General features: G+C 34.3%; 1 protein-coding gene across 2 annotated transcripts; it reads right to left on the minus strand.

Annotated features, from left to right (window-relative positions):
• Positions 1-11,883: 11,883 nt before the first annotated feature.
• On the minus strand, positions 11,884-24,668 carry fgf7 (fibroblast growth factor 7). 2 transcript variants are annotated; one of them, XM_088921546.1, is made up of 4 exons: positions 24,595-24,668; positions 23,414-23,990; positions 12,518-12,624; positions 11,884-12,152 (listed from the first exon to the last, which is right to left on the minus strand). In XM_088921546.1, the coding sequence occupies exons 2-4, from the start codon at positions 23,697-23,699 to the stop codon at positions 11,940-11,942; spliced, it is 606 nt and encodes a 201-aa protein (XP_088777672.1). In that variant the 5' UTR covers positions 23,700-23,990; positions 24,595-24,668; the 3' UTR covers positions 11,884-11,939. The 2 variants fall into 2 exon arrangements, with proteins under 2 accessions (XP_088777672.1, XP_088777673.1); XM_088921547.1 differs by lacking the exon at positions 24,595-24,668 and having other exon boundaries at positions 23,414-24,291.
• Between the last annotated feature and the right edge of the window lie 1,366 nt (positions 24,669-26,034).

Below are 26,034 nucleotides of genomic sequence, written 5' to 3' on the forward strand. Positions count from 1 at the left end.
CACTTTCTCTTACCCAGAGGATAATGCGGGAGCCAAGAATCCAAATAAGCCAATTGAATTATAGAAGGCTGCATTTGTTCAACCAAATCCAATTATGGTTGAATTCAGAATTGATAAGCGTGTTTTAATTATCTGGAGATTTTATGACTCAAGTCAAAAAATTTATTTACACCATTAGAATAATCCTCACAGATGCATTCTTTTCCCCTCTAGTCAGGCTTTCTAAAGGTTTGGAAGCCATTCTTTCTCACTGAGTCATCTGTTGCTGTACTGAAGGATACCTTTTGGTGGTTTTATGTTCATGCATTTAAGGTAAGACAGAATATACTTGATTCATTTAGTTTTCTCCCTTGAAGTCTTGCTATAGATTAGAAATGCTGTTGAAATGTTTACATTCTCTTTTGCTGTACTCATAATGGGGTAGATCAGTTTGTCAGGATTTTGTGTTATCTCAATTTTATATATTTTGTTAAATGCTCTGTTTAATCTTTTATGTAAATGATTAATCATATACAATAACTTATAAGCTACTACTTCATTTTGTAAACTGTTCACTATCCAGTAATGAAATTTACTGTACGTATTGAAATGGAGCCACAAGGAGCATACTGTATGTCCATTGACAAAGACAATATGCACCAGAGGGCGCTATGTCAGCTCATTTTTATCTGTGTATCTGTAATGCTGTAATGGCTTTCGTGCATGGAGAAACACAAAGCTCAACTCATTTACCTGTTCAGTGTCGTTGTTGTGGTCCATTAAAATATGTTCTTTGTGGCTCCAGTTGTGTATGTGCTGTTTGCCACTGCTCCATAATACAGTTTTCACGATACAGTCGTTTGAAAAGATACCTGGAATTTAACAAAAGAAGTCCGGGAACAGATGTTTCATACCTCATTGCTATCTGCTACAACAGGGAATTAACTGATATACCACTGATCCTTCAAGCCCATTGGTGAAATGTTCCAAGTTCACACCTTTGAAGTGCTGTACTTCTTAATTCTGTAAAAGCATGCCTTAATTTGTTTAAATAAATGACATAAATGTAATGTTCTATATTAGATTAATTTGTGGCATGTCAGTTCATAAAGTAAGATCATTTGATTATTCAAGTAGGTAGCTGTGTCAGCATGCATAGGCTGCAAATGTTTATTCCATGCTTAAAAGAAAAGAAAAGTAACACAACGTTTAGGCTGTGGAGCCTTATTTAGGTGTCTTCTCTTTTCAGCCTGGAATAAACCTTTACTTGTTCATTTGATTATTTATTTTTAAAATAATAATATTCCCCTAAACATGCTAAATATGTAGTATATAGTTTCCCATATTCAAGTTTAGTTTAATTTAAATTCTTTAAAAAATACATGCAGCCTTTCAGTTCTGACAGGTGGGTCTGGACTCATCTCTAACACAATTCTTTTTTCCTTTGAAAGCCTAACCCAGAAGATGAAAACAAGCTTTTTGATCGAATTTCTGAAAACTTTGTGGTACTCTTAATGACAGTGCAACCAGAAGTGAAAGACAAATTGTTTAAGGTATTTTCAAAGTTCCAACTTTGAAAGCTGTTTGAAGCTGTTTAATGTTTTTACTTGCTCTCCAAGCAGCAAAATAGCAGAGATATAGTTTTTTTTCTTTTTTAATGTGAGTTCATTAATTTATTCATGTATTTTACATTATGTGTGTAAATTAATTGCATGGTTCTTAATACATGATGCAATATGGTTGTGTGCAGTTAGTGCTGTTGTCTCACAACTCACGAGTTTGGTTTTGACTGGGGTGCTTCTTGTTCTTGTTCTGTGTCACATGCTTTCTAGAAGTCATGTTCTCTCAGTCCTCAGTCCCCCCTGTCCTGCTTGAATAGCCATTGGGTTGCTGTCTCCTTTACAAGGACAGATGCATAATGAATATAAAGGATGAGTATGCAGAGATACTATACAGTAGAGACTTCAGCTGTGCAAATTGCATTTTTTTTAATCTTTAAAATATATTTCAGTTTGATTTTCTCCCTCAATCACCTATCGCACATTGTGAAACGATTGGAAAAGGCTAAAGACCACACAGATCTTGGGGTCAAACAGTCACTATTACCATTTGGCTCTTACTGAGCTGCCAGTTCCTCAGTTCCCATTGCAGAATTGGAAGTGAGGAGAGGAAGGATGCTGCTCTCACTGAAATCACTGCAAACTCACAGGTACCTGACATGTCCCAGGTTAGGTCACTCGCTTGATAGTTCGTAGGTAAGGTTTGGCTCTTTGACTACTAAGCGTTAAAGTTTCTGATTGTGATTTGAATGCAAAAATGTTGTTAGTGTTAGTCTTAATAAATATCAGGATCCGTGTGATAACAGTATGCATATTCTCTTACATGTTCAAGGTGTATGCAGACTGCTTAGCCCAGGCAGTTTATTCTGCATTTTATGGAGCATTCCCAGAGTCTCATGGTCACTTTGATGAAGACTTTAAAACTGAACTAACAGATCTGATATCTCACTGGATTTCAGGTAATGTTTATTTCTGTTTATTTTATTCAGACAACATTGTATTATAGCAATCATTACACATATTGTACATACTGTGAATGCTTATAGCAGTACCTGTTTTGTTTTTATTTTTTCCAGGAGTAAAACCTGTGCTATATTCATGGAAGAAATGGAACCTAAACTGGTTGAGTGAGGTGTTAAATGGAGCTGGAGAGGTGGGCAAAGAACCCAAGATCCTGTCAGTTACAAGCGGTAAGTAATTGAATGTACAGTATCATGTAATTTTATTGAAATCCATATGCTTTATACTGCTAAATTACTTAGATCAGTTTTAGAAATAACTAACCAGTACAATGCAATCACCTTCAACCTACCTCCAGTGGCCTTCCTGAGTGCTTATTCCTGCAGAGCATTTAAAATCACATGCATCATTCATTATAGACAGGTGGGGGTGCTACTGTATTGCTAAAAAGATAAACATTTGAACAGTTCAGTGTTAAGTTTTTTGAAAGCAGTGTTCATAAGCTACCATCAGCCCATTGACTTTTCCTTGGAGGTCAACCAGAGATGAAAGCAGCAATATTTAATACTGATATTGATTAAATACTAACATTAATATCAGGTATTGTAGAATAAATGAAAATGCAGATCAATACTGTATTTTTAATATTAATGTATTGGGATGTAAAACTACTAATCAATATAGAAATAATAATTGTAAAGCATGCCATGTTGTTACATTTACACTTTTTTATGCTTTCATATGGAATATTTCCTTTTACAGCGGGTGATATAATTTGTTTTCATTTCCCTAGTAACACCTCATATATTGCTCAGAGGGGCTTATCTGCTCCTGTTCTGTGAGCTTGGTTTGTTTTTGCAGTTCTCTGAATAAGCCCGTGAACTGCGTTCCAGGAAAGCCTAAACCCTGTTTAGGAAAATGTCTGGATAATTAAAAAGAAAATAGTTTCAAATTTAAGCTTTAGTTCTTCTGTTCTTGACCACATGTCTTTAGTAATAGAGCCCATGACCCCTACCTCTGAACAGAACAAATAAAAAAGTCTTAGTTAATGCTTGTGTGATCTCTCATGTTTAATAAAATTCAATAAATACTCATTTATCAACTTATATGTGATACAATGTACATGATTAATGATTTTTGTTAATAGCTTGTGAAGTTCATATACATATATGTATTATAAAGGTCCTTGTAGCCTTTTATATCCTAGTATCTAATTCCATAATACGTTTGATTTTTCAGAAAAACAGTTCTGTAAAAACTGAAAAGTTGAGTAACTTGCTTCCCTAAAGTCTCAAGTAATTACTGAACAGTGCAGCACTGAAATTGGGTTTTACCTGTACAATCTGTGTGCAGGTTTGCTTAATAACTTCCCATATATCTGTGACTTGTACTGTTTATGGAAATCTGACTTTAAACACTCAAATGTGAATTATAATTAAATATGGTTAAATTGAAAATCACAGGTTACAAACCAAGTAATGGATGGCAGGTTTGCTTGGGGCAACAGCAGAAAAGCACTGGATAGCAAAGGCTCCTCTTAGTTCTCAGGATTCGAGTTCACAGTTGGTGGTGGGGACAAGATTTTGATTTCTGACTGGTTCTCTTCAAAAATAAGGTACAAGAGATTTCACCCAGGTTTATTCAGGAAAGTACTGTTTATTAAGACAGGAGAAGTGAGTGCCCAAGGACAATAAAATAAAAACTTGAACAGCAAATATGGGTGACAGCCTTGAGAGGTTCTGCTGCAGTGTGTGGTCAGGAATGACATGCAATCATTTTAGAATTATGTGACCCATCAGAATGCAGTCCAGATGTGTTGATTTTGTAATTATTTTGACGTCTGGTATTGGGCAATTTACTTGGGCAGTGGTTTGGGAATATTTCTATTTATGTTTATCCCTGCCAGTTTAATCTCTGAGTTCTGAATTCAGCAGGATACAATGATGTGAGGTCAGGACAAACTTATGCATACATTTCAGTGTGGAAGCAAGCATTTCTCTCATAGTTAATGTTTCCATTGAGATAAAATAAGACAAAGTGTATATTCATTGTTTGTACTTTAAATATGAGTATGTATTCCTTTCAGCAGGTATGGTTTACAGAATGTAACTGGAATAACCAAAGTTTTGTTCTTGTTACACAGCCAAGGAAAACAACAGATGTTGCTCTCGTGAACTACTTTTCTGGTTTTTAAGCTGCCTACTACAGTAACTTGAAGTCAATGAAAACAACAACAAAAATTTCCCTTTTAAAGTTTATTCCTAGGTTTATTGTAGTTCACTGTGTGTTAATGTATTGGGCATGTGTACAGCCAGCATGGTTCCTTTTAGATTGTGGATTTATTTGACTAGTTCTTTGAAGTGCAAAAATTGAAATCGGCTATGGTCTAAAACCAGAAAATCTACAGTTTTTTTTGTTTTTTAAAAGTTCGGTTTCTCACACCTGTGCACACGCAATTTCTTTGAGCTATGTTTGTCTAGGAATTTCACTTCTGGCTTCCAGCTCACTTCAGTGCTTCTCATCTGGTACTCGAATAGTGCAATTAATTCCATATTCCACTCTTTTGACATTAGATTAGAAATCAAGTAAGGATGCAAAAAGCATCTGTAATGGGATTTTCACTTTATCTCACAATCAAAAGTTAGAACATGAGCTCTGTATATTTTCTGTAATGCAGGTGGATTACAGAAAATAATTAAAAACAATATGCAAAGAAATTAATCAGATTGAAAGATCATTTTTAATTTGTGTTTGTGTACAGTATCATTACATGAACAGTGTAGTATTGCTTGGTGCTGAATTTGTTTTTGTGCATTTCATTACAGTATGACCTGTAGTGCAATTAGTAAATATTATTCTCTCTAGAAATCCAAATGTATTCTCTTATTGTATTAAGAAGGATGTCTCCTAAGCAAATACATAATACTTGTCATAATATCAATTGCTTCTAATGAATGTTTATTGACAGTGAAGTTTAATTATTTCTTTTAAATATATAAAATTGTTATCCTTACCTGAGTCTTGTAATAATAATTTGTTGCATTTGTATAGCTCTTGTCATCCCAAAGGATTCCACAGCATTTTTTGTACATAATTTCTATTGAAGTGCAGCAATTTCAGTGAAGAAATTGCTTCACCAACTCAGTTCTGGGAGAAATGTAGGTTAACCAGATTGTGCATTCCCAGAGTTGATCAGAGTATATCAGGGTGATGTCTTACAGACGGTACATAGAGATCATTAATGACCAAATAGTCTGTGTCTTCTTGTGGGTAGGTTACAGTACTGAACTCTACCTACTGGTCCAACTTGGCTTTCTTTAGAGGTCCCCCATCCCAATAGTGACCAGGCCCACTCTTGCTCATTTTCTGAGATTTCTGAGAAGGTAATAACACTGTAGTTGTGACGACTCTGGAATAAAATACATCTTTAAATTACCTGCCAGTCACAAGTTGCATCTGCTTGTTTTCCAGAAAAGACATCTTCAAGTCTATTGATCTCTAGCTATCAGTATACTTTACCTGCTTGTCTTGTTAAGAGAGAGGTACAAGCATAACCATTAAATTTAACATCTTTCATGAAATCTTCACATTTATAGCGTATTTCTAAAGCCCAACATTTAAGCACTTTCAAACCCAACATAGTTTAGTGAGACATCTGAGGAAAGTTAGATACCAGTACCCACAATGGGTCAGTTGTTGAGAATTTGGCGAAAGTTTTCAAAGCATTTTCCCCTCAGTTTTCATTTTCAAAATATTTCTGCCCAAGTTACATGAATCTGCCAAATTTTACATTCCACTTTAATTAAACAAGCTGCTTTTTAAGTGTGCAAAAATACCATTTACTAAACTCAAATTGTCAATCTCAAAATCACGCACTGCTTAAAGATCTTGGAAGATGGAGCAAATTAAAAAAATATATTATGGAATAGCCTAGGCAAAAAAAAAACCACAAACAAAATGTTTAGAACAGGAGGGTTGACTGTTTGGCTGATCACAAAAAGAGAAGTGGGAGTTGAGCATATGGCTGATCTTTTTGAATGCCATTTCTTGAAAACTGTGGTATCACCTTTAATGACAGTATGATCAGTACAGTAGTTTCATCCAGACTCCCACAACCCTTTGTGTAAAGAAGTGCCCCCTGTTCTCAATAATAAAGCAGAACTCAGAACCTGTGTCAATTTGGCCTTGCAGTCTTCAAGTAAATCTGCCAGCAGGTGAGCATATGGCTCTGAAACACATTAAATTGAGCAGGTCGGATACATTTGAGTGCTCTTTTGGTTTTGCCACATTCTTAATCAGAGGGGTTTAAGGATTTCAAATACTGCCTACCTAGAAAAGAAATAAAAATCATAATAAAGGAGATTACAATGCTTACGTTTCCATTTTGTTCTGCATATTCAATGCAGGTTTACCGAACCTTTCGTAAACTGTAAGAAGTTATTCTTTTTTGTAGATGTGGGATTTAGTTGTTCTACCAAAGAATTTTGCCCCTTTATTTTATCGCAAATGTCTCAAAAACACATGTGGCAAATGCTATTATATTACTCACTCTTACTGTACTTAGCTGAAGTAGCGAAAGACACTTAAAACCATTTTATTGAGTTTTCTGGTAACAACAGGATGAGTATGGCAGCCAATAGTTTATGGTACTAATAAAAATAATACCAAATATCTAACAGCTTACTTGTGGTCTGGCCCTTCCAAGATGTAATAGAGCAAAGGTTCATGAGAGGGTTGTCTAATTTTATTTTTATATCCCGGAAAATAAATATTTTTATTCTTGCTTCTTAACAACACATTTTATACAGTTATTTATCTTATTTTAGATCCTTTTTTTGGCTTTACATTTGCAGTCAAATGAAAGTAATAAATTGATTTTCTAAAATGCATGAAATTATCAAATATTTTTTTCTTGCCAATAAGATAACAGATTACAACAATTGCAATTTAAAGTTGCAATTTATTATGAAACTGATGTACTTCAAAAGCTCAACATGCATGTGTGTTCTTGCATGTGCTTTTATGGTATTGTTTAATTAGCAATTTGTAAGCTTGTATTGCCATTCACATAGCTCACAATGTGATCTGAGTATTTCTGAATGCCAGGCGACCACTGTAAATATCACTGAAAATGAAAACCTCTGTAACCCAAAGAAATAAATGTCCAAAAGTCATTAAATCTCAAGTAAAAATGATGTATGGTTTGAACATGTTATGAATTATCAGTTAAAACCAACCTTGCGTGACTTGGCACAAGCTTTCACCTTGTTTCAGACATTGTTTAGGTCTAACTGATTCAGAGGTTTGTGCTCCCAGTTGTAATCTTTTTATCTGTCATTTTTCTCTGAGCCAGATGTGAACCCCAACAGAAGGTAAAACTCATTTTATCTACTTGCCCATGCGTGCGGCAGTCTGCCAGTATTTTTGTTGCAGTATTTTTGTATTTGGCAGGTATAAAATTTCGCTTAAAATACCTAATGTGAACTTTTGTAACTTAAAATGATTGTATCATTGAATTGTGCAGACATTTTATTTATGTCTGTAGAAATACCATAGTGTGATTTGTCTACCATGATGAAGGTATATCTGAAGTACTTTAGCTTTCTAGAGGCCTGTATTTCCTTTCTAATCTGAAAAAGTGAAAAGGTTTAACAAGAAATGTTCTGAGGGAAAGACTGATGGATGGAACAGCAATGGAGAAAAAGAATATTTACAATCAAATGTTAGTTTTTCTGATTCTTGTAGCCCCTTGTCATAAATCTTTACGCCAAAACCAGCAAAGAAAGAAAAATCTTTTTAAGATTAAGATGATCTCTAAAATTCAGACTATCTGTGTATAAGTATACTGACAATTAGGCAGACAACCTGGAGATCTCACTGTCCTAGTTCACAAAAAAAGAACTTTCTTACCACTGTCTGCTATACTGGAAACAAAAAAGGAAACACTTTTTTTTACTTGTGTTTTGAGGAGTAATTTTAAAAAGATTTCTAGGTCAGAGACAAAAATCTGCCCTCAATGACTATTCTGTTAGTTCCACTGGAGAAGCACCACTATCTCAGGACATAGCCCAGGCACAGTTTTACAGTTGTGATCATTTTTTTGTGTTATGGTGTTAAGAAGCAATTAATTATGTGTTGACTAGTAAGTATTAATAGACTACAGGGAATTATTGCTATACAGTACCTAAGATACCAAGAGGTTGTAAGTTTAGGTTTAAGGTAATCTTATGGATTTAACAGTGAAAAATAAACCAGATGACATAAATTGCAACTGGGAGAAGTGCATTTAAGACTGAGAATTCTTTTAAGACTGCTCTGAGAACATACTGTAGGCACGTCTTTACACAAAGAGTTGTGGGACTTTAGGACAAACCACCATGCCAAATTGCTGAAGCTGGTACCCTGGCTGTTTTCAAGAAATGACTGGGTGAGATCTTTAGATTAAATAGCTACTAAAAAAACACATGAGCTAGATGGGATGAATGGTCTCCATATTTTCCAAATTTACATTCTGATGTTCTTACGTTGCAAGAAGTACAGAATGGACAGTTTAAGAAAAAATGTCTTAATCATGAATTAATTTTTGTGTGGGTTTCCTCCGGGTGCTCTGGTTTCCTCCCAAAGGCCAAAGACATGCTGGTAGGTAAACTGGCTTCTGGATGTCTTGTGCTTATCCGTGTCTGTGCCCTGCAATGGATTGGTGACTTATCCAGGGTGTACCCTGCGCCCATTTCTTGCTTTGATAGGCTCTGACTCCTTCGTGACCCTGAGTTGGATGATGAGGTTAAAAAATTAATGGATGGATGTCATTATGAATTCTGATCTTCCCTGTTAGTTTGCATTTGCACGGGAAATCAAATTCAAAGCCTTTTTTGTATTTTACACATATTCAGTGTTGCTTGACCTCTGAAAGTGACAAGATGTTTGGCGACATTTGAGCAATCTTTGCCCTTCTTCCTGAAGTTCTGCTTTCTGTATTTGGCAGAGTTGCCGCACAATGATTACGTGCTATTTTGTCCCTTTTTTGGGCTTCAGAGGAAGGAAGTGGGTTGTCGTGTGTGGTTGACTTCCTGTCTTTTCTCTTGGCAGCAAGAGGTGCCAGAGCGCCTTCTCATAAACAGCAGCAGATGACCAGGAATTCATTAAATGAAACACACATTAGACAGGCATAACTTGACATGGATTTTATATAAATAACTTAAATAACATACATCATTGAAGTATAAACACAACCTTGAATAAAATTGTAATGTTGCAATATATTCTATGCATGATTTAAAGAAACAGATTAGAGTTCTAAGCAGGATATATATTAAAACATGAGTTCTATTTATTTATAATGCACAAAGAAAGCCTGCTGTTGCTTATAATGAGATGACCTACATCTTTAAGGTTCTGTCCTTCACATACATGTTCAAAGGAGTTACTTTACAGAGACTGCAGTGAATATGATGAACAATGTCTTGTTAAAATATCACTAAAAATTGAAAGTGGAATGTTAGATGCTAAGTTCAGAAGAATCAGGTGACTCATTTCAAAATAGACAAATGCTCTGCCACAGATACGTTTCTTTTGTATTAGAATTGATCTGGAAGACAGATTTATTTAGGAAAATGTAATTATCATCTACAGCTTAAATTACTCTAGCTATTTATAACAGTGTTTACTTTGCAATTAAATATTGATATTATTCCTTTCAGCAGCTTCAAACCTTTGCATAGTTAAAATTAACATTTATATATCATAGTTTGAATTGATTTAGCAGCCATGTAAATAATTATTCAAGGCAGTAGCCTATTACATGTTATATCAAAAGTGGACAGAAGAGCAAATAATACATGCAATATTAAATAGAAGAAGTTATTTGGCATACTTTTGGAAAATCTGATAGTCCATTTGTATGGTAAAAACGTTATCTGATTTTTATTAAGTCAAAATTTTTATGAAGGCATTATGATGATTTGTCCTTTGTTATGTTTTATAAGTTAATTTTTAAAAAAGGAACAAATTATAATAAAAATCAAGTCCAGCTTGTTTAGTTTTCAGTAGTAATTCCAGCTTTTTAACCCAGTAAAAAGTCATTATTGCATTTTGCGGTTTTTTATTATTTTTTATTTTTATGCTGGAACACATTCTGTTGGATACAAAACCCTTATGATCTCGATCAAATTAGAGAGTAGTGCCTCTAACTGAGGAAGTTAGAATATCTTTTCAGTTTTTAGCTCTTAGGGGTTGGCTGATCCTGTCTACTTTAAATTTTGAACTTTCACAATTTTCACATCTTGTGAGTTTTGTCAGATATAATATCTCTTTTAGTTTTTAATAAACAATCACATAAGAATAAAAATAAAATTGATCAGTGCCATTCAAACTCACAACTTTCAGTGTCAAACACTCTTGTCTGTAGTAAGAAACTTCACATCATTCTCCTATAGTATTTATAAAAATGTAAATATTGTAATAAAATAGAAAATGTATTTATGTTATTCTGTATCTTGTATTTACAAGTGTTTCATACAAAAACAAAAAAATTGAAAGAATATTTTGAAGTGGCATGTTACATTGTAACCTACGTTTGATTGTATACTTATAGCTACTACTTTCATCTATTACATTTTGTGAGGATCACATCAAACCTCCAATACGTTCATTACAGGGTTCTCATGGTAAAGGTTGGTATGAAGGCTTCTCACCTTCTTATTTATACATGTGAACCTGAAGAATAGGCCTATGAGGATGAAGTTCAAATCAGAAATCTGTTCTAGTGCCACATGAAAATCTTCATATAATCAATTTTAACAAATATTACTCTTTTTTTTCTTTATTTTTTCTTTACTTTCCACTATTGTTTTAGTATAATGTCTGAGTGCTTAGGCCAGGGGTCTAACACCCACTTCCTGGAGAGCCCAATGTCTTCTGGATTTTGTTCTCGTTTCTTGGTTACCTAGATGGCTTAATTAAATTAACTGCATAATTGTAATACAGGTGGGTAGCTGCATCAGCATGCGTAGGCTGCAAAGGAACAATTAAAGTTTTGTGAACTCGAAGCCACCCGAAGAAGGCTCCACACCCAAAACGTTGTTGTTCCTTTCTTCTCTTTTCAGCATAGAATAAACCTATAATTGTAATACTAGGCTTTAGAGTAATTTAAAGGTAATTGCATTAAGATAATATTTGAGTACTTTGCTGTATAAGACCTTAAGAAATAGTTTGTTTATGTGTAACTAAGAAAATTGGTAAATTGTTTAATCGATTACTCAAGTTGGAACTAAAACCAGAAGGCACCAAGCCCTATAATAAATGATTCTGAGACTCTTGTCTTAGGCTATGACAGGAGTCATAATGTATGTACATTGAAATTCGATATAGAGGAGTAGCTTTGGCTTGGCTTTGAAAAAAGACCCTTCACAAAGTTGAACTGAATAAAACGTCTTGAGAGTTTTAATCCACTCTCTTCTCTTCTTTGCATTTCATGGGTATGAAATGAGATGTGACATGTTCTTTCTTTGTCCTTTTTCCTCTTAATGGGACACCTTTGTGGGATAAAGAAATGAACATTTCTTTGCCATTATTAGTCCATTTTGCAGAGGAATAAGCATTGAAATAGTTTTCTAGGAAGACTTCCTTGAAGTTGCAGTCCTCACTGTAGGTTTTCTGTAAATTAAGAAGAAAACAATTTAATTCAAACTTTGTAATTTTGCTATTTCTGAAAGTGTATGAACATGGTTTAGTTATTTTGTGATATATTTTCTCTCATTCTCTCATTCAGGCAGTATGAATAATACATAACCTTTGGTAAGGTTGTATTGTTGTTTTATGAATCCTTTCAAAAGTGCATTACCATAAGAACCTGATTTTTTCATTGTTTTGTTTTATTGTAAATTTAATATTGAGTGTAAATATTGAAATACATTTCCTGGTGGCTAAAAATTAAGTACAGCTGGCAATGTATTGAAATGTATTCAATAGGAATAGAGCTTCTTAGATGTTGGCATGTTTTAACACTTTAAATTCCTTACCTTGCCATATAATCTTCCTTGCTTATTCATAGCTATATAATATTGACTTTTCACCCCTTTGATGGCCAGCACGCCGCCCTCTGAGACTGTTCGTATTTCTAGAATACCTGCAATGAATCACAAGACAGACCTTTCCTTAGCAATCATCTTCATTATAAAAACAGGATGGGGTCTTTGCTGTTAATCAGTTTGTGGTATTTCTGGTTTTATTTTAAAGCTGTTAAATGGTTTGGGTGGCCATTACAGGAACCACAACTCATGCAATTGCACATATGGGTAGCAGATTAAAGATTGTTCCCTGAAGAAAAAAATATCTGCCCCTTCCCATTTGCTTTGCACGCTAGATTGCAGAACCGTAGCTGAACTTTTAGCATATAGAAAACAAGGCCTTTTTTAGGATTTTTTTGGATTTTCTGAATCCAAAATTTAAAAATTACAAAGGAATGTGTTCTTAAGGTTTTTGAAATGCATGAGATCAAATTAGGTTTGAAACATCCTTTAAGAATATACAGCAGACACATTTATGCAGGGCAAGCACATTGAAACTTTGGAAGCTGCAAGTCATAATAAACAGAACAAGAGATTTGAACGTTTTGGACATTCATTCTTCAAACACCTACCTTAATGGTCATTTTATTGCTATTGTTCTCCAGGGAGAAATGTGCCATACTCTTTGAAGAATTAAGCAAGAATGACAAACATTAGTTTAATTGCTCCTCGAAAGCATTTTTTTTTTAGCTACAGACTTTTATCAAACCAAGCTGTTCTCAATAAAATATATATATTTACCTCCCTTGGAAAATGTAATATTAAAGAAGATTTGACAAGAAAACTTGTTCCTAATTTTTATGGTAAAAGCAAGTTTCAAAGAAATAAAGTCTTTATCAGATCAGGCAAGGCATCCCTTCTGTTTTGTCTTTTAAGTATGGATTCAGTGCAGTGCTTGTGTGGTCTTTTATATACTGTAAATGAAAAGAAGTACTTTTGGAGTTTTGCCTTGCAGTAAAGATAGTTTCATATGAGGATTTTTTTGCGTTTTAATCAATACATTGTGATCAGTTGGGCATAATGAAAAATAAAAGTAATGTAATTGTTTTTAATTCAAGTAAAGCAGCAAATCACTTGTTAGTGTTAACCAGTTTCTAGTTTTACAGCAGTGTTGTCTTTGTAATTACTGAAATTTCTCTTAAAAATACTTGATAAACTCAACACATTCTGGTTCGATTATCCACCAAAAAAGACAGTTGTACGTTAGTCTTTGTGATTTTTTCAAGAACAGAGATTCATAGGAATTGAGCATTCTGCTGTTTGCTGTGAATAAGTTTAATCTTTTTGAAAATAATGATATGAAGCCTTACGTGCAAGTGAAAAGTTGTGTTTTTCTCGTAATGTTGTACCTGAATCATTCCCATGTGGACTATTTTTTCCTGGTTAAATTAAGAACAGATTGAGTTGTGAACTGGTAGACAGTGTTGTATGGTAAAGGGGAAAATTCCACTTGATTCTTTCTAATGGCCTAAAATATTTATGTAGCAGTACAATCCCAATTATTCCAGAACAGAACCAGAAGTGCCCACATCAGAAAGATTTTTTTTCAATTTGGTGCAATTTTCACACCTTTAGTACTTCCTGAAAAGTGTGTGTGGGGATGTGTTGTGGGTGGAGTTGGGTGATTGTAAAGCCAGTTTAAGACCTATAATAAATATTTCGGACATTATGCTACATTGTCTTTATGCAGGCTATAAAAACAAGTATAGATATTTTTTACCAAGACAGCAAACGTATTTTATTTTCTCAAACCGAGTAATGCAAGAACTTTTAAATTAAAAATAGGTTAATATCATTAACGTTTTTTTTAGTTTAAAACAAATTGTTTATATTAGGAATCCCACTCTTGTTTTGCTGTACTAGGTCATTTTACTTCATGTATGCAGTATTGGATAATTCTGCACATGGTTAGTAATGCTGGGAAGGGAAAGGGTTTGTTGAAGATTAAGAATGAAAAATATGACGTTTGCATATACAGTATGCATTTGTACACACTTGTAAATATTGTTCTTTTACTGATAGATAGATACTTTATTGATCCCGTGAGGGAAATTGCAGAAGGCATTTCTGATTACTGAAGGCATTTCTTTTTTATTTTCTTTGTGTTTTCCATTTGCAATACGTAAATTATTATTTGTCGCAAATGATTCTTCAGTGTGATACATACAGTAGCCACAGAATTTCCTACTTAAATTGCTTTCAGACAAACTGTGACATTTATGAGAAATTAAACTGCAATCTTACTGTTTTCAAAAGCAAGCTCAATATAATTTAGAATGTGCAAATTTAATGTGGCACAAAGCATGACACAGACCATCATTACATTTACTGTTGGCATGATAATATGAACTGTGGATTTGCTTTTTGGCTGTTTGATTGAAAGAAATGTGAAAAATTGAAAAGCTTCAGTTTTTCAGCTAGTACATACTCTTACTAGCCAAAAGTACTAAGAATTTACTTTTTATTTAACTTAGATTAAGTAATTCAGACATTTTATGAATGATACACACACTACTGCTGTTTTACATGAAAAACGCAAACAAATAATTTTCTAATTTACTGGCTTGTTAAACATGTAGAATATCAGATGGTATAGATTATTTCCACAAAGGCAAAAGCTGTAAAGTCCAAGGAAAGGCTAAAATGCTAATAAAACACAGTTGAGGTCTTTCTATTCAGAAACATCTGCATGCTCAAAAGAATATACCTCTCCTAGTACCTAGACAGTGTTTTTTGTGTGTTTTATAGGTTTGAAGGCTTATTAAAATTCGAAAGTATAAACATCTTTTACATCAGTGACAAATGTGCGACAAATTGGTGAGACAAAATCTCAGCATAAATGTAGTGATGAGGGGTTTGATAAATGTTTTTTTTTGGAATTAGTGGGCTAGTAGGCCAAACATGCACAGAGGTTATCTGAAATCCATTAAGGAAGTCCAGCATGATGTTTGACTATGTTGTGCAGTATGTGCAAGAAATGACCTAATGGTTAATAGTTATGTTACCTAAAAATTTCAGGTCAAGATATGCTGCCAACAGCTTCAAAACAAAGGAATGAAAAGTAGCATTTATGCAAGTAAATGTTTATTCTTTACTATGTTTAAGAATATGTATGTATTATTTGACCTTGTCATTTAAGTCACTTTTATCAACCAAGCTCTGCATTTTTACCAGCCTCTTTATACAGCTTCTAGTCTAGGCTCTGGGATTCTCCCACCTAGGGAATTGTAACTACCATTCATCATCCTTCCTACACCATCCGTATGCTCCAGTGCATCCAGAATTTAATGGCTCACCTTATCTCTTTTCTTCCTTACTTTTCTCACTCTATTATGTTACTCCAGTTGCTGTTGTTCACTAGTCTAGTCTAGCTTCTAGTCTAGGCTCTGGGATTCTCCCACCTAGGGAATTGTAACTACCATTCATCATCCTTCCTACACCATCCGTATGCTCCAGTGCATCCAGAATTTAATGGCTCACCTTATCTCTTCTCTTCCTTACTTTTCTCACTCTATTATGTTACTCCAGTTGCTGTTGTTCACTGGTTCCCTCTTGCTGCATGCATCCTATTTACAAAACCCAATTCCCACCTACTGTACCGTATCATTATCTCAGCCACTCTGCTTCTGCCTGCATGCAGTCTTTTATCTCCCTCTTTATACCCTCTTGCTTTCTCCACTTTTCCTTTTCCACAAAACTGTCTGCCTCTCCTCTATGCTCACCTAATCCAGTGACCATTCATTCTCCACCCTTGCCACTGAACTATGCACCGACATCAGGATTGCACAATCCCTAACTGCCCTTTGACACCAGCTCAAGACATACAGGTACAGTACCTGTTCACATTTAGACAGTGCTGGATCACTTGACATGATCTCTTATCTCTCAGCTGCATCTTCAATAACTCTTGCACTATATTGCGATAATGTTTTTAATTCTCAAATCGGTAATGTAAGTTGCGATCCGCACTTATTCCTTTAAACATGAAATATACACCAACAAGGTTTTTACATAACAGATCTATACACGTATACCTGCTTGCCTGTTCCTTGTACTTAATGTCAAGTTTCTGTATTGTATATTGCCACTAAGCAAATTATTATCAGTAATATGTATTTATTCATTAGCAGTAAATGAGTGAAAAACAGATGCTCACCCACTTCTGTCTTCTCTTTGTTGGTGTTAGAAGCAGAGCGCACATGAGCTGAGAGTCTGCTCACAAGCTTGCAGTGGTTGCAGGCAGTGATGTAACAACATGCTGCAAACTGTGCCCATTATGTTACAGGGGTTGTTGAGGAGCTCACACAGACTAGGGATGTAGAATAAAATGCAATAACCAAACAATTTAAAAATCCTGCACTTTCTCAGTAACTGGAAGTCTATGAGTTTTGTTTTTGATTGTTTTTGTGAGTTCACACCACATGCTTTTGGATAAGCTGTAAAGGATGTCTATTTACTCTTTTACATATATCAAAACTTTGAACTTGTTTTATAGAATGTAGCTTGCGTGTGCTAAAAATGACAATATTATGAGACTCTAATGAAATGTGGCTGTGAACTGTATCTCTTAGAGGCATGCTTTAAGTGAATTCACTATAAATAGCTTAATTGGTATTTAATTAACATATAGAATCTTGAAACATATCAATCATCTGTGCCCCTTTAGTAAAGGTTATAACTTTGCTGTCTCCCAACACTGTGGGTACAGTCTGTACACTACAGTGTATTCAGGACTGTGGAATTTCACAAGCCTGTATTCTTACAATAGTCTGTTCAACCGTCTTTTCCTTCTCTTGTCTGAAGCTTTTGGCACCAATCCTTTTTTGTCTGCTGACTACTTTCTTTTAAATAGCCACTCTTTATGGGCTGTAATGACAGATGTCTTTAAGCAGGCGGTCAAAGACATTGTCATTAATGTTGTGACTCTTACTGTACTGTCTTCACTTACCAGCAAATAAATTTAAAATAAAAAACATCATCCCAGTATTTTGAAACATTATTATGTATTTGTTAAGGCAAAACAATGTGTCCTATCATCAACGAGCTGTCATTGGTGTGAACTGGTGAATATGGTTTTACTGTTCATGGAAAGTCTTGGAACAAACAGAAGTTTGTCCTAACACCATTGTAAAATATTGCACATTCAGTTAGAATTAAAAGGGCCTTTAAATTAATTAGATTAAAAAGAATAATTGCAATATGGACTACATACAGTACTGCTAAAAAACATGATCAGCCTTCTTTAAAAAGCTGTTACTGGTATTGATTAAGACTCCCAGTCCCTGAATTACAAATATAATTTTGTCATGTTCTTCTCATAGAATGAATTGGGAAATTTGATATCACTTGTTTTGCCCTGTGGTTTAACTTGACCTATTCATGATCCTGAAAGCAAACCCCTACTTTAGATGGATCACTTGCATGTTGGAAAAACTGGATGATTACTCAATTTTTTAAATATTGTTTTATTTTATAACATAGCATGCTGTGAAAGTACATTCAGCTTAGTAGCAGTGATGATGGATGTCTCAGAGGTAAAACAGAGGTATTTCACAGGCATCACAGAATGTGTACTTTATTACTGTTTCATGTTTCAGCAACTGCAACTGTTTAGCGGGTATAAGGAGATGGTAGGAAACACATATGGACTGCAAATGTTAGTTCTACTGTTTAGGGCAGCTTCATAAGGCTTTCCCCCAGCTTGAACAAATTTACCTTGCATTTTGCTCCTGCCTCTGGCTAAGTAAACTAATTTGTGGGTGATCCTTAATTCTGTCCTCCCTGAGCAAAGTCAGAGTACACCTTGCTTTGATTTGCTTCACATTTAGGACACAGAGCTCTGAGGAACAGCTGATCCCTGTCAGCCCAGAATACTAATGTGACACCCATAGGAGGCTAAACAGCTTCAGTACCTACTGTACAGCAGAAAATTGCTTTCTAAGTAACTTTCAAAACTTGTATTGATTACGAAACTTGTTTTTCAAGGGACTCCATTAAAAATAAAACCAAAATAAGATCATACTGTCTTCTTTGCTTCTGTTAAATAGCATAATATTGACTAGTAGCATGGCAATAATTACGTTTGGAATTGTAAGATCATAGATGTTTAGTTTTTTAAACGATGTGGGTTTTCCACTGAAATCTACAACAGTTTTATTTGATTTGTATGCAATAAAAATAACAAAAAACAATTCAGTTTAAAAACATAGACTGAATTAAATTGTTTACATTGTCATGAAACACAGAACCTAAAGCAGGTACTTGGCTGTCAGTTGCATTTAGTAAACTGGGTAATGATTTGGTAACACATGCATTATATCAAAAGGTATAATTTTAGAAATAAGCTGAGGTGTATTGATTGAAATAAAATTTTGTTTAATGAAGGTTACAGCATTCAAGCTAGAATAGTTTTTAAAATAATATTAAGAGAGTGAGAAAAGTCATGTTTCTAAAAAGAGATAACATGCAATTAAAGATTCCCAAAAAGTTTAAAAAATCATTAATGAGATTTTCTCAAAAACTAATTCAAAATGAATGTAATTATCAGATCATCACTATCAGATTGCTGAGGTCTTGTGTAGTACTTTTGCAGTTAGCTGCATTTGTTATTACTGAAGGAAATAAGTACATTGAAGCAGAGAAATAATTATGCATGAAAAGTTACAGAGCTGCTTTCAGATAAAAATCAAAACATAACTATTGTTACAAGTTGTGCCCCAGATTGTGTTTACAAAATGCTAATTTTTAAACAGTATGTAAGTGGCCTACTCACTGACTGCTAGTTTGCATGCAAAGCATAATCTAAGTTTGTGCAATGAGGAATTGCTTTCTCTGTAATCAGACTTTGGCTTGCTGCACCTTTTAAAGAAAAATGTTGACAGGAATATTGTACAAATAATCTACATTCATAGTATGAGAAAGTGTACACTTTTCTTTGAACTTAAAAGGCTCAGACAACATTGTTGGATGAAAGACAAGGAAAATGGGTTGCCTTCATCATAAAAGTAATGGCTTTTTTTGCCGAGAATCAAGACTTTTTATCTGGAAATCATATCATTTTTACCCTTGATTAAGCTGTATTTTCAAATGCTTGCTTTCTTGTCTTTTGTTGTTTCCAGCTCTAAGACTGTAATGATGTAAATGCTGCACGTATTAGTAATCCAAATAGTAGATTAATGAAGGACCAAGTTGACTTCTGTTTTTAAAGAATCTAAAAACAATTCATTAGCAGAATTACTGCAGTTTGAATTTGGTTGTCAAATTTACCATTATAATTAAAAATATCACATATAGAAACAGTCTGATTTGTTCACTGTAAATATACACTTCTTTCTATATCCTTGAGTAGAAAGGCAGTCTTTAATGTTCATAAAAGTCCTTGAACGTGAAGAAATGTTTATATCACTGTTATAAAACACATTCCTGTTAGATTTAAGTATTTCCTTAACTTGATATTTCAGGATTTTGAATGATGTTGTTTTATCATATTTAGAGTAAGTTTAATTTATGTTTCACACATAACAGCATTGTAGCTATTTATTAGAGATCAATAACTCCTAAGGAGAAATTATGAACTGGACTGTATAATTTATTTAATTAAATATTTTTTTTGGTTTGTAGAAATGTTGTGGATGTTCTTGGAACAGATATTAACTTACATTAACAAAAATCTATTGGTTTGCTAGTCACTGTAAGTCCAAGACACCACCCAGCACTAACTAAACAAATCTTTTGAAAGTGTCTTTAACACTGCCAAGACCAGTCTAGGAATCTTGTATGTGTTCATGTATTTGTGTAAATATAAACAAGTTTTATTTAAGAAAACATTGCTGATCTTCTCAGTTAGTTCATAGTATTATGGCCTTTTAATAAGAAAGAGCATCATAAAACCCAACAAAAACATTGCAGTTGAATATCTGACAGAGATCCTTTCATTTATTCAGGTTGGATCTTCATGTCTTTCATCAGCATATTTTGTGTTTAATTGCTCAGTTAATCAATTCATTTGTCATTTTTCAGCCTTTTGCAGTACTTGCCTTATTTAAAATTTAAAACACTTTAAATATCTAAAAAGCCCAATTCTAAATGTTTTCCTGGCTGTCTTTATAATTCTTCTATTTACTCTTACAATTGCTAATGGGAAACTTTGGCTGCATTTCCAGTTTTGTAATTTTGCGCTTTTGTAATGTTTTCTTTTTTCATTTTGAAATATTCCACTGCAGGCAATAGGTCACTCATTCCTTGTTAGTAAACATAGCTAGGAAAATCTGAACGGAGGATTTAAAAGTTGTATTCATACTTCATGCTGGTTTCATCAAAAGCTGCCTTGCGTGTCTCCTTATGTGTTGTGCGTGCAGTTGTCAGCCACATCTGTGTGTATCAATTTCCCCACGTTTCAACGCCAATTGTTACGCAAGCCTCTTTTCCATCCCCAGAAGAGATGGATTCTGTCACGCCATCCTTTTGTTTGGGAGCAGACAGCTTGCAAGATACTGTCTAAGGAGATGGTGGCAGTCTTTAAGCCTTTTGTAGCTGTGTGTTCATTTGTACAATTGTACTGTTTCCACATACACACAAGTTGAATCCATCCTTAATCACTTCAGGTAAGCAGTTTTAGTACAATACGTAGTAAGTGTGACAGTGTTACAACAGCAATATCTGAAAAATTGTTCTTCTACTTTTAAATATCCTTTCTCATCCTATAGTTTATTTCACACTGCATGATGCAACTGTGAACTACTGCATGTAGGATGGAATTATCCTCTTTAAAACCTTTAACGTTTATAAAACAATCGAAACATGAAAAGACATGTTATTCAGAGAGAATGATCCAAAGATGAACCCAGTTATTATGAAGAACATTTAACCTCTTTGCTTTCCTTTCATGGCACAATAGCTGAAGCACATGCTTACCAAGGTTTGACATTGTTTCCTTTATTCAGGACCTTGAACTAGTGGTGAAGTTAATATAAAATTCAAAATTAAACAGCTGCTTGAAACATTTTTCTCCTTTCTGTAAAATGAAGTTACAGTGAATTTGATTATTTTACTATTTATGTCTTAGTCATGCTGTCCCCGAAATGTCCTGATTGCCCTGGTTAAAAAAAAAGACCCACATTATGACACATGTTCAGAAAGTTTCCATGGAATTTTTTAGGCATATCTCATCAGAATGACTTTTCTGTAACCACTGCTCAATTCCTGCTGAGTTCTCTGTGGGCAGCTCAAGCAAATTTAACCACTGGGTCCTATCCAGGGTAAAAGAACACAAGAACAAAACTGTGACGTGACTAAGGATCAGACAAAATGTAATATAGCTGTCATAACTAATTTTCAAGTTTAGTGTTTTGCTTTATCACTATTTGATTTGGTGGTTTACTGGTTATGAATCTTTTTTATAGTTTTGTTTTCTTTTAAAGTACAAAATACCAGTATTATTCTTTATAGATTTAAAGAAAAATGAAGAAATAAAAACTGTATTGTTATTTATACAGTATATTAAAACTGCAATCAAAATCTCATTGTTATGGCCGTTGTCAGTATTTCAACTTTAGGACTCTGTGATTATGATGTATTGGAAGTGCACATGTTAGAAAAACAATAATAAAATAAAGTACACTGTTCAAATATTTAACACCTTGAATTGTTTATAAGGTTTAACTTAAAGTGTACCTTTCAGTTTTGAAATCATAGGAAAGATTAATGCTGTTCTTTGGAAAGAACAGGTGGTGTAAACTTAATAGGTGTTCAAGAGTATGTCCAGACAGCAGCAACATCTGTCTAGATTAATGCAATATACAGTAAGACATACTGTACTCTTAACTGGCTGACCACACCAAAACTGTTGTTGAACATTGTCATACAGATGCTTACAATGAGGTTGGGATAATTGCTTTTGGACACCCATGAAACTTTTAATCCAAAACAGTCATGTCTCGTCGTAGTTATTTTCTATTCACAATGCATAGCCTGGTATAAAGCTGCGACATAAACACCCTTAATATCGTTCACTGTTGGATATCTAATGTACTTTAGTAAACAAGTGTCATCAATAAAAAAATAGATTATGTGAGATGAATCAGTGCAGATTTGCTAATAGAAATCTAGCACTTTTTAATTCAAGACAGATTTGTATACTTTGTTTCAATCTTTGTTTAGTGTGGGAATTCACTTTGCCAAGTGTGACACCTGGTTTCTTTTATTTCTGTCATTTTGGATGTCTGTGCTCTTTTAACTGCAATGGATTAGCTGTTAACTAATGATGTTGTTGGGAATATAGTACAATAACAATATATGGGCAGCGACTGAACATTGAAAGGGGTCATTTTTGGATTGAAAATAATGACAAAATAATAAAAAACAATAATGACTCTCCAATGAGGTCAGAAAATATTTTAAGTCAAAGTGCTGTAAAATTCAAGTAAAAGAAGACCTGGAAAGCAACCCTAGGACTGGCCCCAGGGAATGATCTTAAATCTTTTCTGCACTTCTGCACTTTTCTGTTCTTGGTTTAGTCTTTTGGAAATTAAGACTGAATGTGCCTAAAAACTTAATTGTAATTTCCAAATAAAAACTGCTAAGTTATCTAGTAGTTTAAAGTGTCATCATTTTGTTCTATGAGATCTGTGCAGCTAATGTTGAGATATTGACTTAAATTATTGAAAAACTGTTGGTAAGCCTGGAGTGTTGTAGTTAAATATCTTACATTTATCATAAAATTTTAAGCATCTTACTTTTCAACAGCTTTATCTATATAGTTATTGGATACAGATTGTGCAGGAAAGTGAATTTAAAGCAGAATTTGATAAAAAAAAACGTTAATTTCATGGAAGAAAACAAGATACTTACTGTAGCAGTTGGTATCATCTTGTGTTCCATTAATTCTGCCAGCTTCATCAATTGTTAGAAACCACTGTGTTCTGCTGAAAAGTTGTCTGACTCGTACATCCCCTCCCTCCATATAGTCATAATTTCTTGTGTGCCGTTCATGTTTGGAGCAGTTCATAATTGCAGCCAGTTGCTCTGGAGTTCTGTCATTGCAAGCTAAACACACACTGCCCACTAGAAGGATAAAGAGTAAGTACAGTCCAGAGGGCAAAGTTGGCAGGTTCCATTTCAGCATCCATTTGCGCATTATAATGCAGTGTTCTGGGTATTCACGAACAACATACTGAAATAGAAATTAAAATGCAGACTGTTGCTGCTAGGTCCTGGACCTGACCTCTCGTCTGCACACAGGAGGTCTTCAGGACTTCTACTGGTGAATATTGTGTCAAGAAATGCTTTTGCCTTTCTGAACGCCAAGAAGGTAGTTTTCTATAGTCCTCTTTTGTATATTTTAATTGCAGATTCAGACAACACAGAGCAATGCATTCTGCAGTACATATCGTTGGTGTTCGTGGTGACAGTCTTTTCAATATCAGAACTGTAAAAAAAAAAGAGCAGTTTTTACAAAGAATTATGGTCAGTCTTGTAGCAGTATTACATCTGCAACCCCTGACCCAGAGGTCAGTCAGAATCTGAGACAATTCTCTATAAGAAAAAAATTAAGATGATATGTCACATATTTTTGTTACATGCATTGTATTTTCTGTACCTCTGTAGAAGCTGTAATTAATGAGCTGTTCATTTGATGTCTCAGCAGCATTTGATGTAAATTAGTAAGCATTTATCCTAACTTTAGTGCAAAAATCAATATTAAACATTTGCTTTAGGCTTTCCTTTATTTGCTCACCTCATAGTTGCAGTCATGCCTTTATAATCATTGACACTTTTGCGGCTAACCAAACACTTTCCGGAGAACTGCCCACAATTTCTCTCATTTAGTTGTCTGGACAGACTGGAGACTGGAGACTTTCAGTACCACCTCCTTCTAAGCTTTACACATGTAGAGCATACTAGAACATGTCTGAAAAGCAACCACTTTCTTCAGTATTGCTCCCATTGGTAAATACAAAATTTAATCTGACAGCTGGAAATTGTACAGAGAAAATCACAAAATTGTGTCATAATTTAACTTGCATACTTACTTTTGTTTTCAGGCAACAGCAGCAAATACCGCAAGTATCCTTTTTTCTCTTATTTTGCAATTCAAAAACAGTCTGAATACAAACTTGTTCCTAACTTAGAAGAGGCTCCTTGAGGTTCAGAATTGTTCCCATGTATCAAGTACTGACCCAAGAGGGGCTTTTCTGAGCATCTTCTCTCTGTTGTTATTCAGTGTACTTAGATAAATGCCTTTTGCTGACCTCACTTGAAAGCAATTAGATCTTAGCCAGTCAGCTGTCACTTGGATGCAGGGTAGAAAAAAAAACTCAGTTTCTTTTTGTCAGACTTCCAGTGGTCATCAGAGGGAGCTATAAACTTGAAGAATAGCTTATACTCCCATGGTGTGCATCAAAGTGTATTTCATTCACTTCTGAGATAGAAACTTGATGCCTTTCAAGCACACATTTAATTCAGTTGTATTTTCTAATTATCTTGTACAGAGTCTACAGTAAGGTCACGCATTTCAAAAGAAATTTGTTGGCAGTTATTTAAAGCAAAAATAAAAATATACAAGTCGCTGAAAACATGATCTCTGAAGTGAAATAACTCGTGTTAAGGGGATCATTTACAGTATATATCCAATATTCACACATTCCAAACAAATGTTTCAGAAGACTGCAGTTTTACTAGATTTGTTGATTCGTCATGCACTTTAAGAATCAGAGAGATCTGTTGAGCTTGGAAAAAGAGGTACTTGGTGTGGATTACAAGCTGCTTGCACGCACCTTACAATTGCTTCAATTTGAAAGCTGATTGAAAACGCAATCAGGTGCAGTAATCTTCACAACAAAGCATACCACAGTGCTCCAGAGAAGAATATAGAGGATTTATCTACTACAAGTCATAATTTTTCAGAGGTAACTATTCTTTGAATGTCGTGTTTGTACTTAAACCCAGGATTTACAGTTTTAAACACCCGGACTTTTCTTGCACTCAACACTTCAGAAGTTTACATTGCACTTAATGATCTATTCCCTTAGGGAGGAGAACAGAGAGCATGCTGGCAGCAGTTTGAGAACCTTTTGGATTGCAGGCAAGCTTGCTTTTCTTAAATTATTCAGCAGTTATCAACACCTGATGTGTTTAGATAGACAGATAAATCATAACTAGATTATTTCTAGCAAGACCCACGAGGGCTGGTTTAAGGTTTGTTGGTTGTTTCTGTTTGTATCAGCTAGGTCTGTGTTGATTAAGCAATACCTCAAAGTGTATTTTAATTTTGAAAACAGCTTTTGGTAAGATACACCACATGTTTGAAATACATTGTATTTTTTAAGTTTTGTGATGCAGGATTATCAGGAAATAAATGAGTATCAATTAATGAATCATTTTAATAGGCTTTTACAGCATGACAGTTACATAACATATTTCTTACTAATGAAGTCATAGTAATGAACTTTTGAGAAATAGCTACCGAGTAC

The sequence above is a fragment of the Atractosteus spatula genome, chromosome 7 (assembly GCF_055471065.1).
Source record: "Atractosteus spatula isolate fAtrSpa1 chromosome 7, fAtrSpa1.hap1, whole genome shotgun sequence".
Taxonomy (NCBI): Eukaryota; Metazoa; Chordata; class Actinopteri; order Semionotiformes; family Lepisosteidae; genus Atractosteus; species Atractosteus spatula.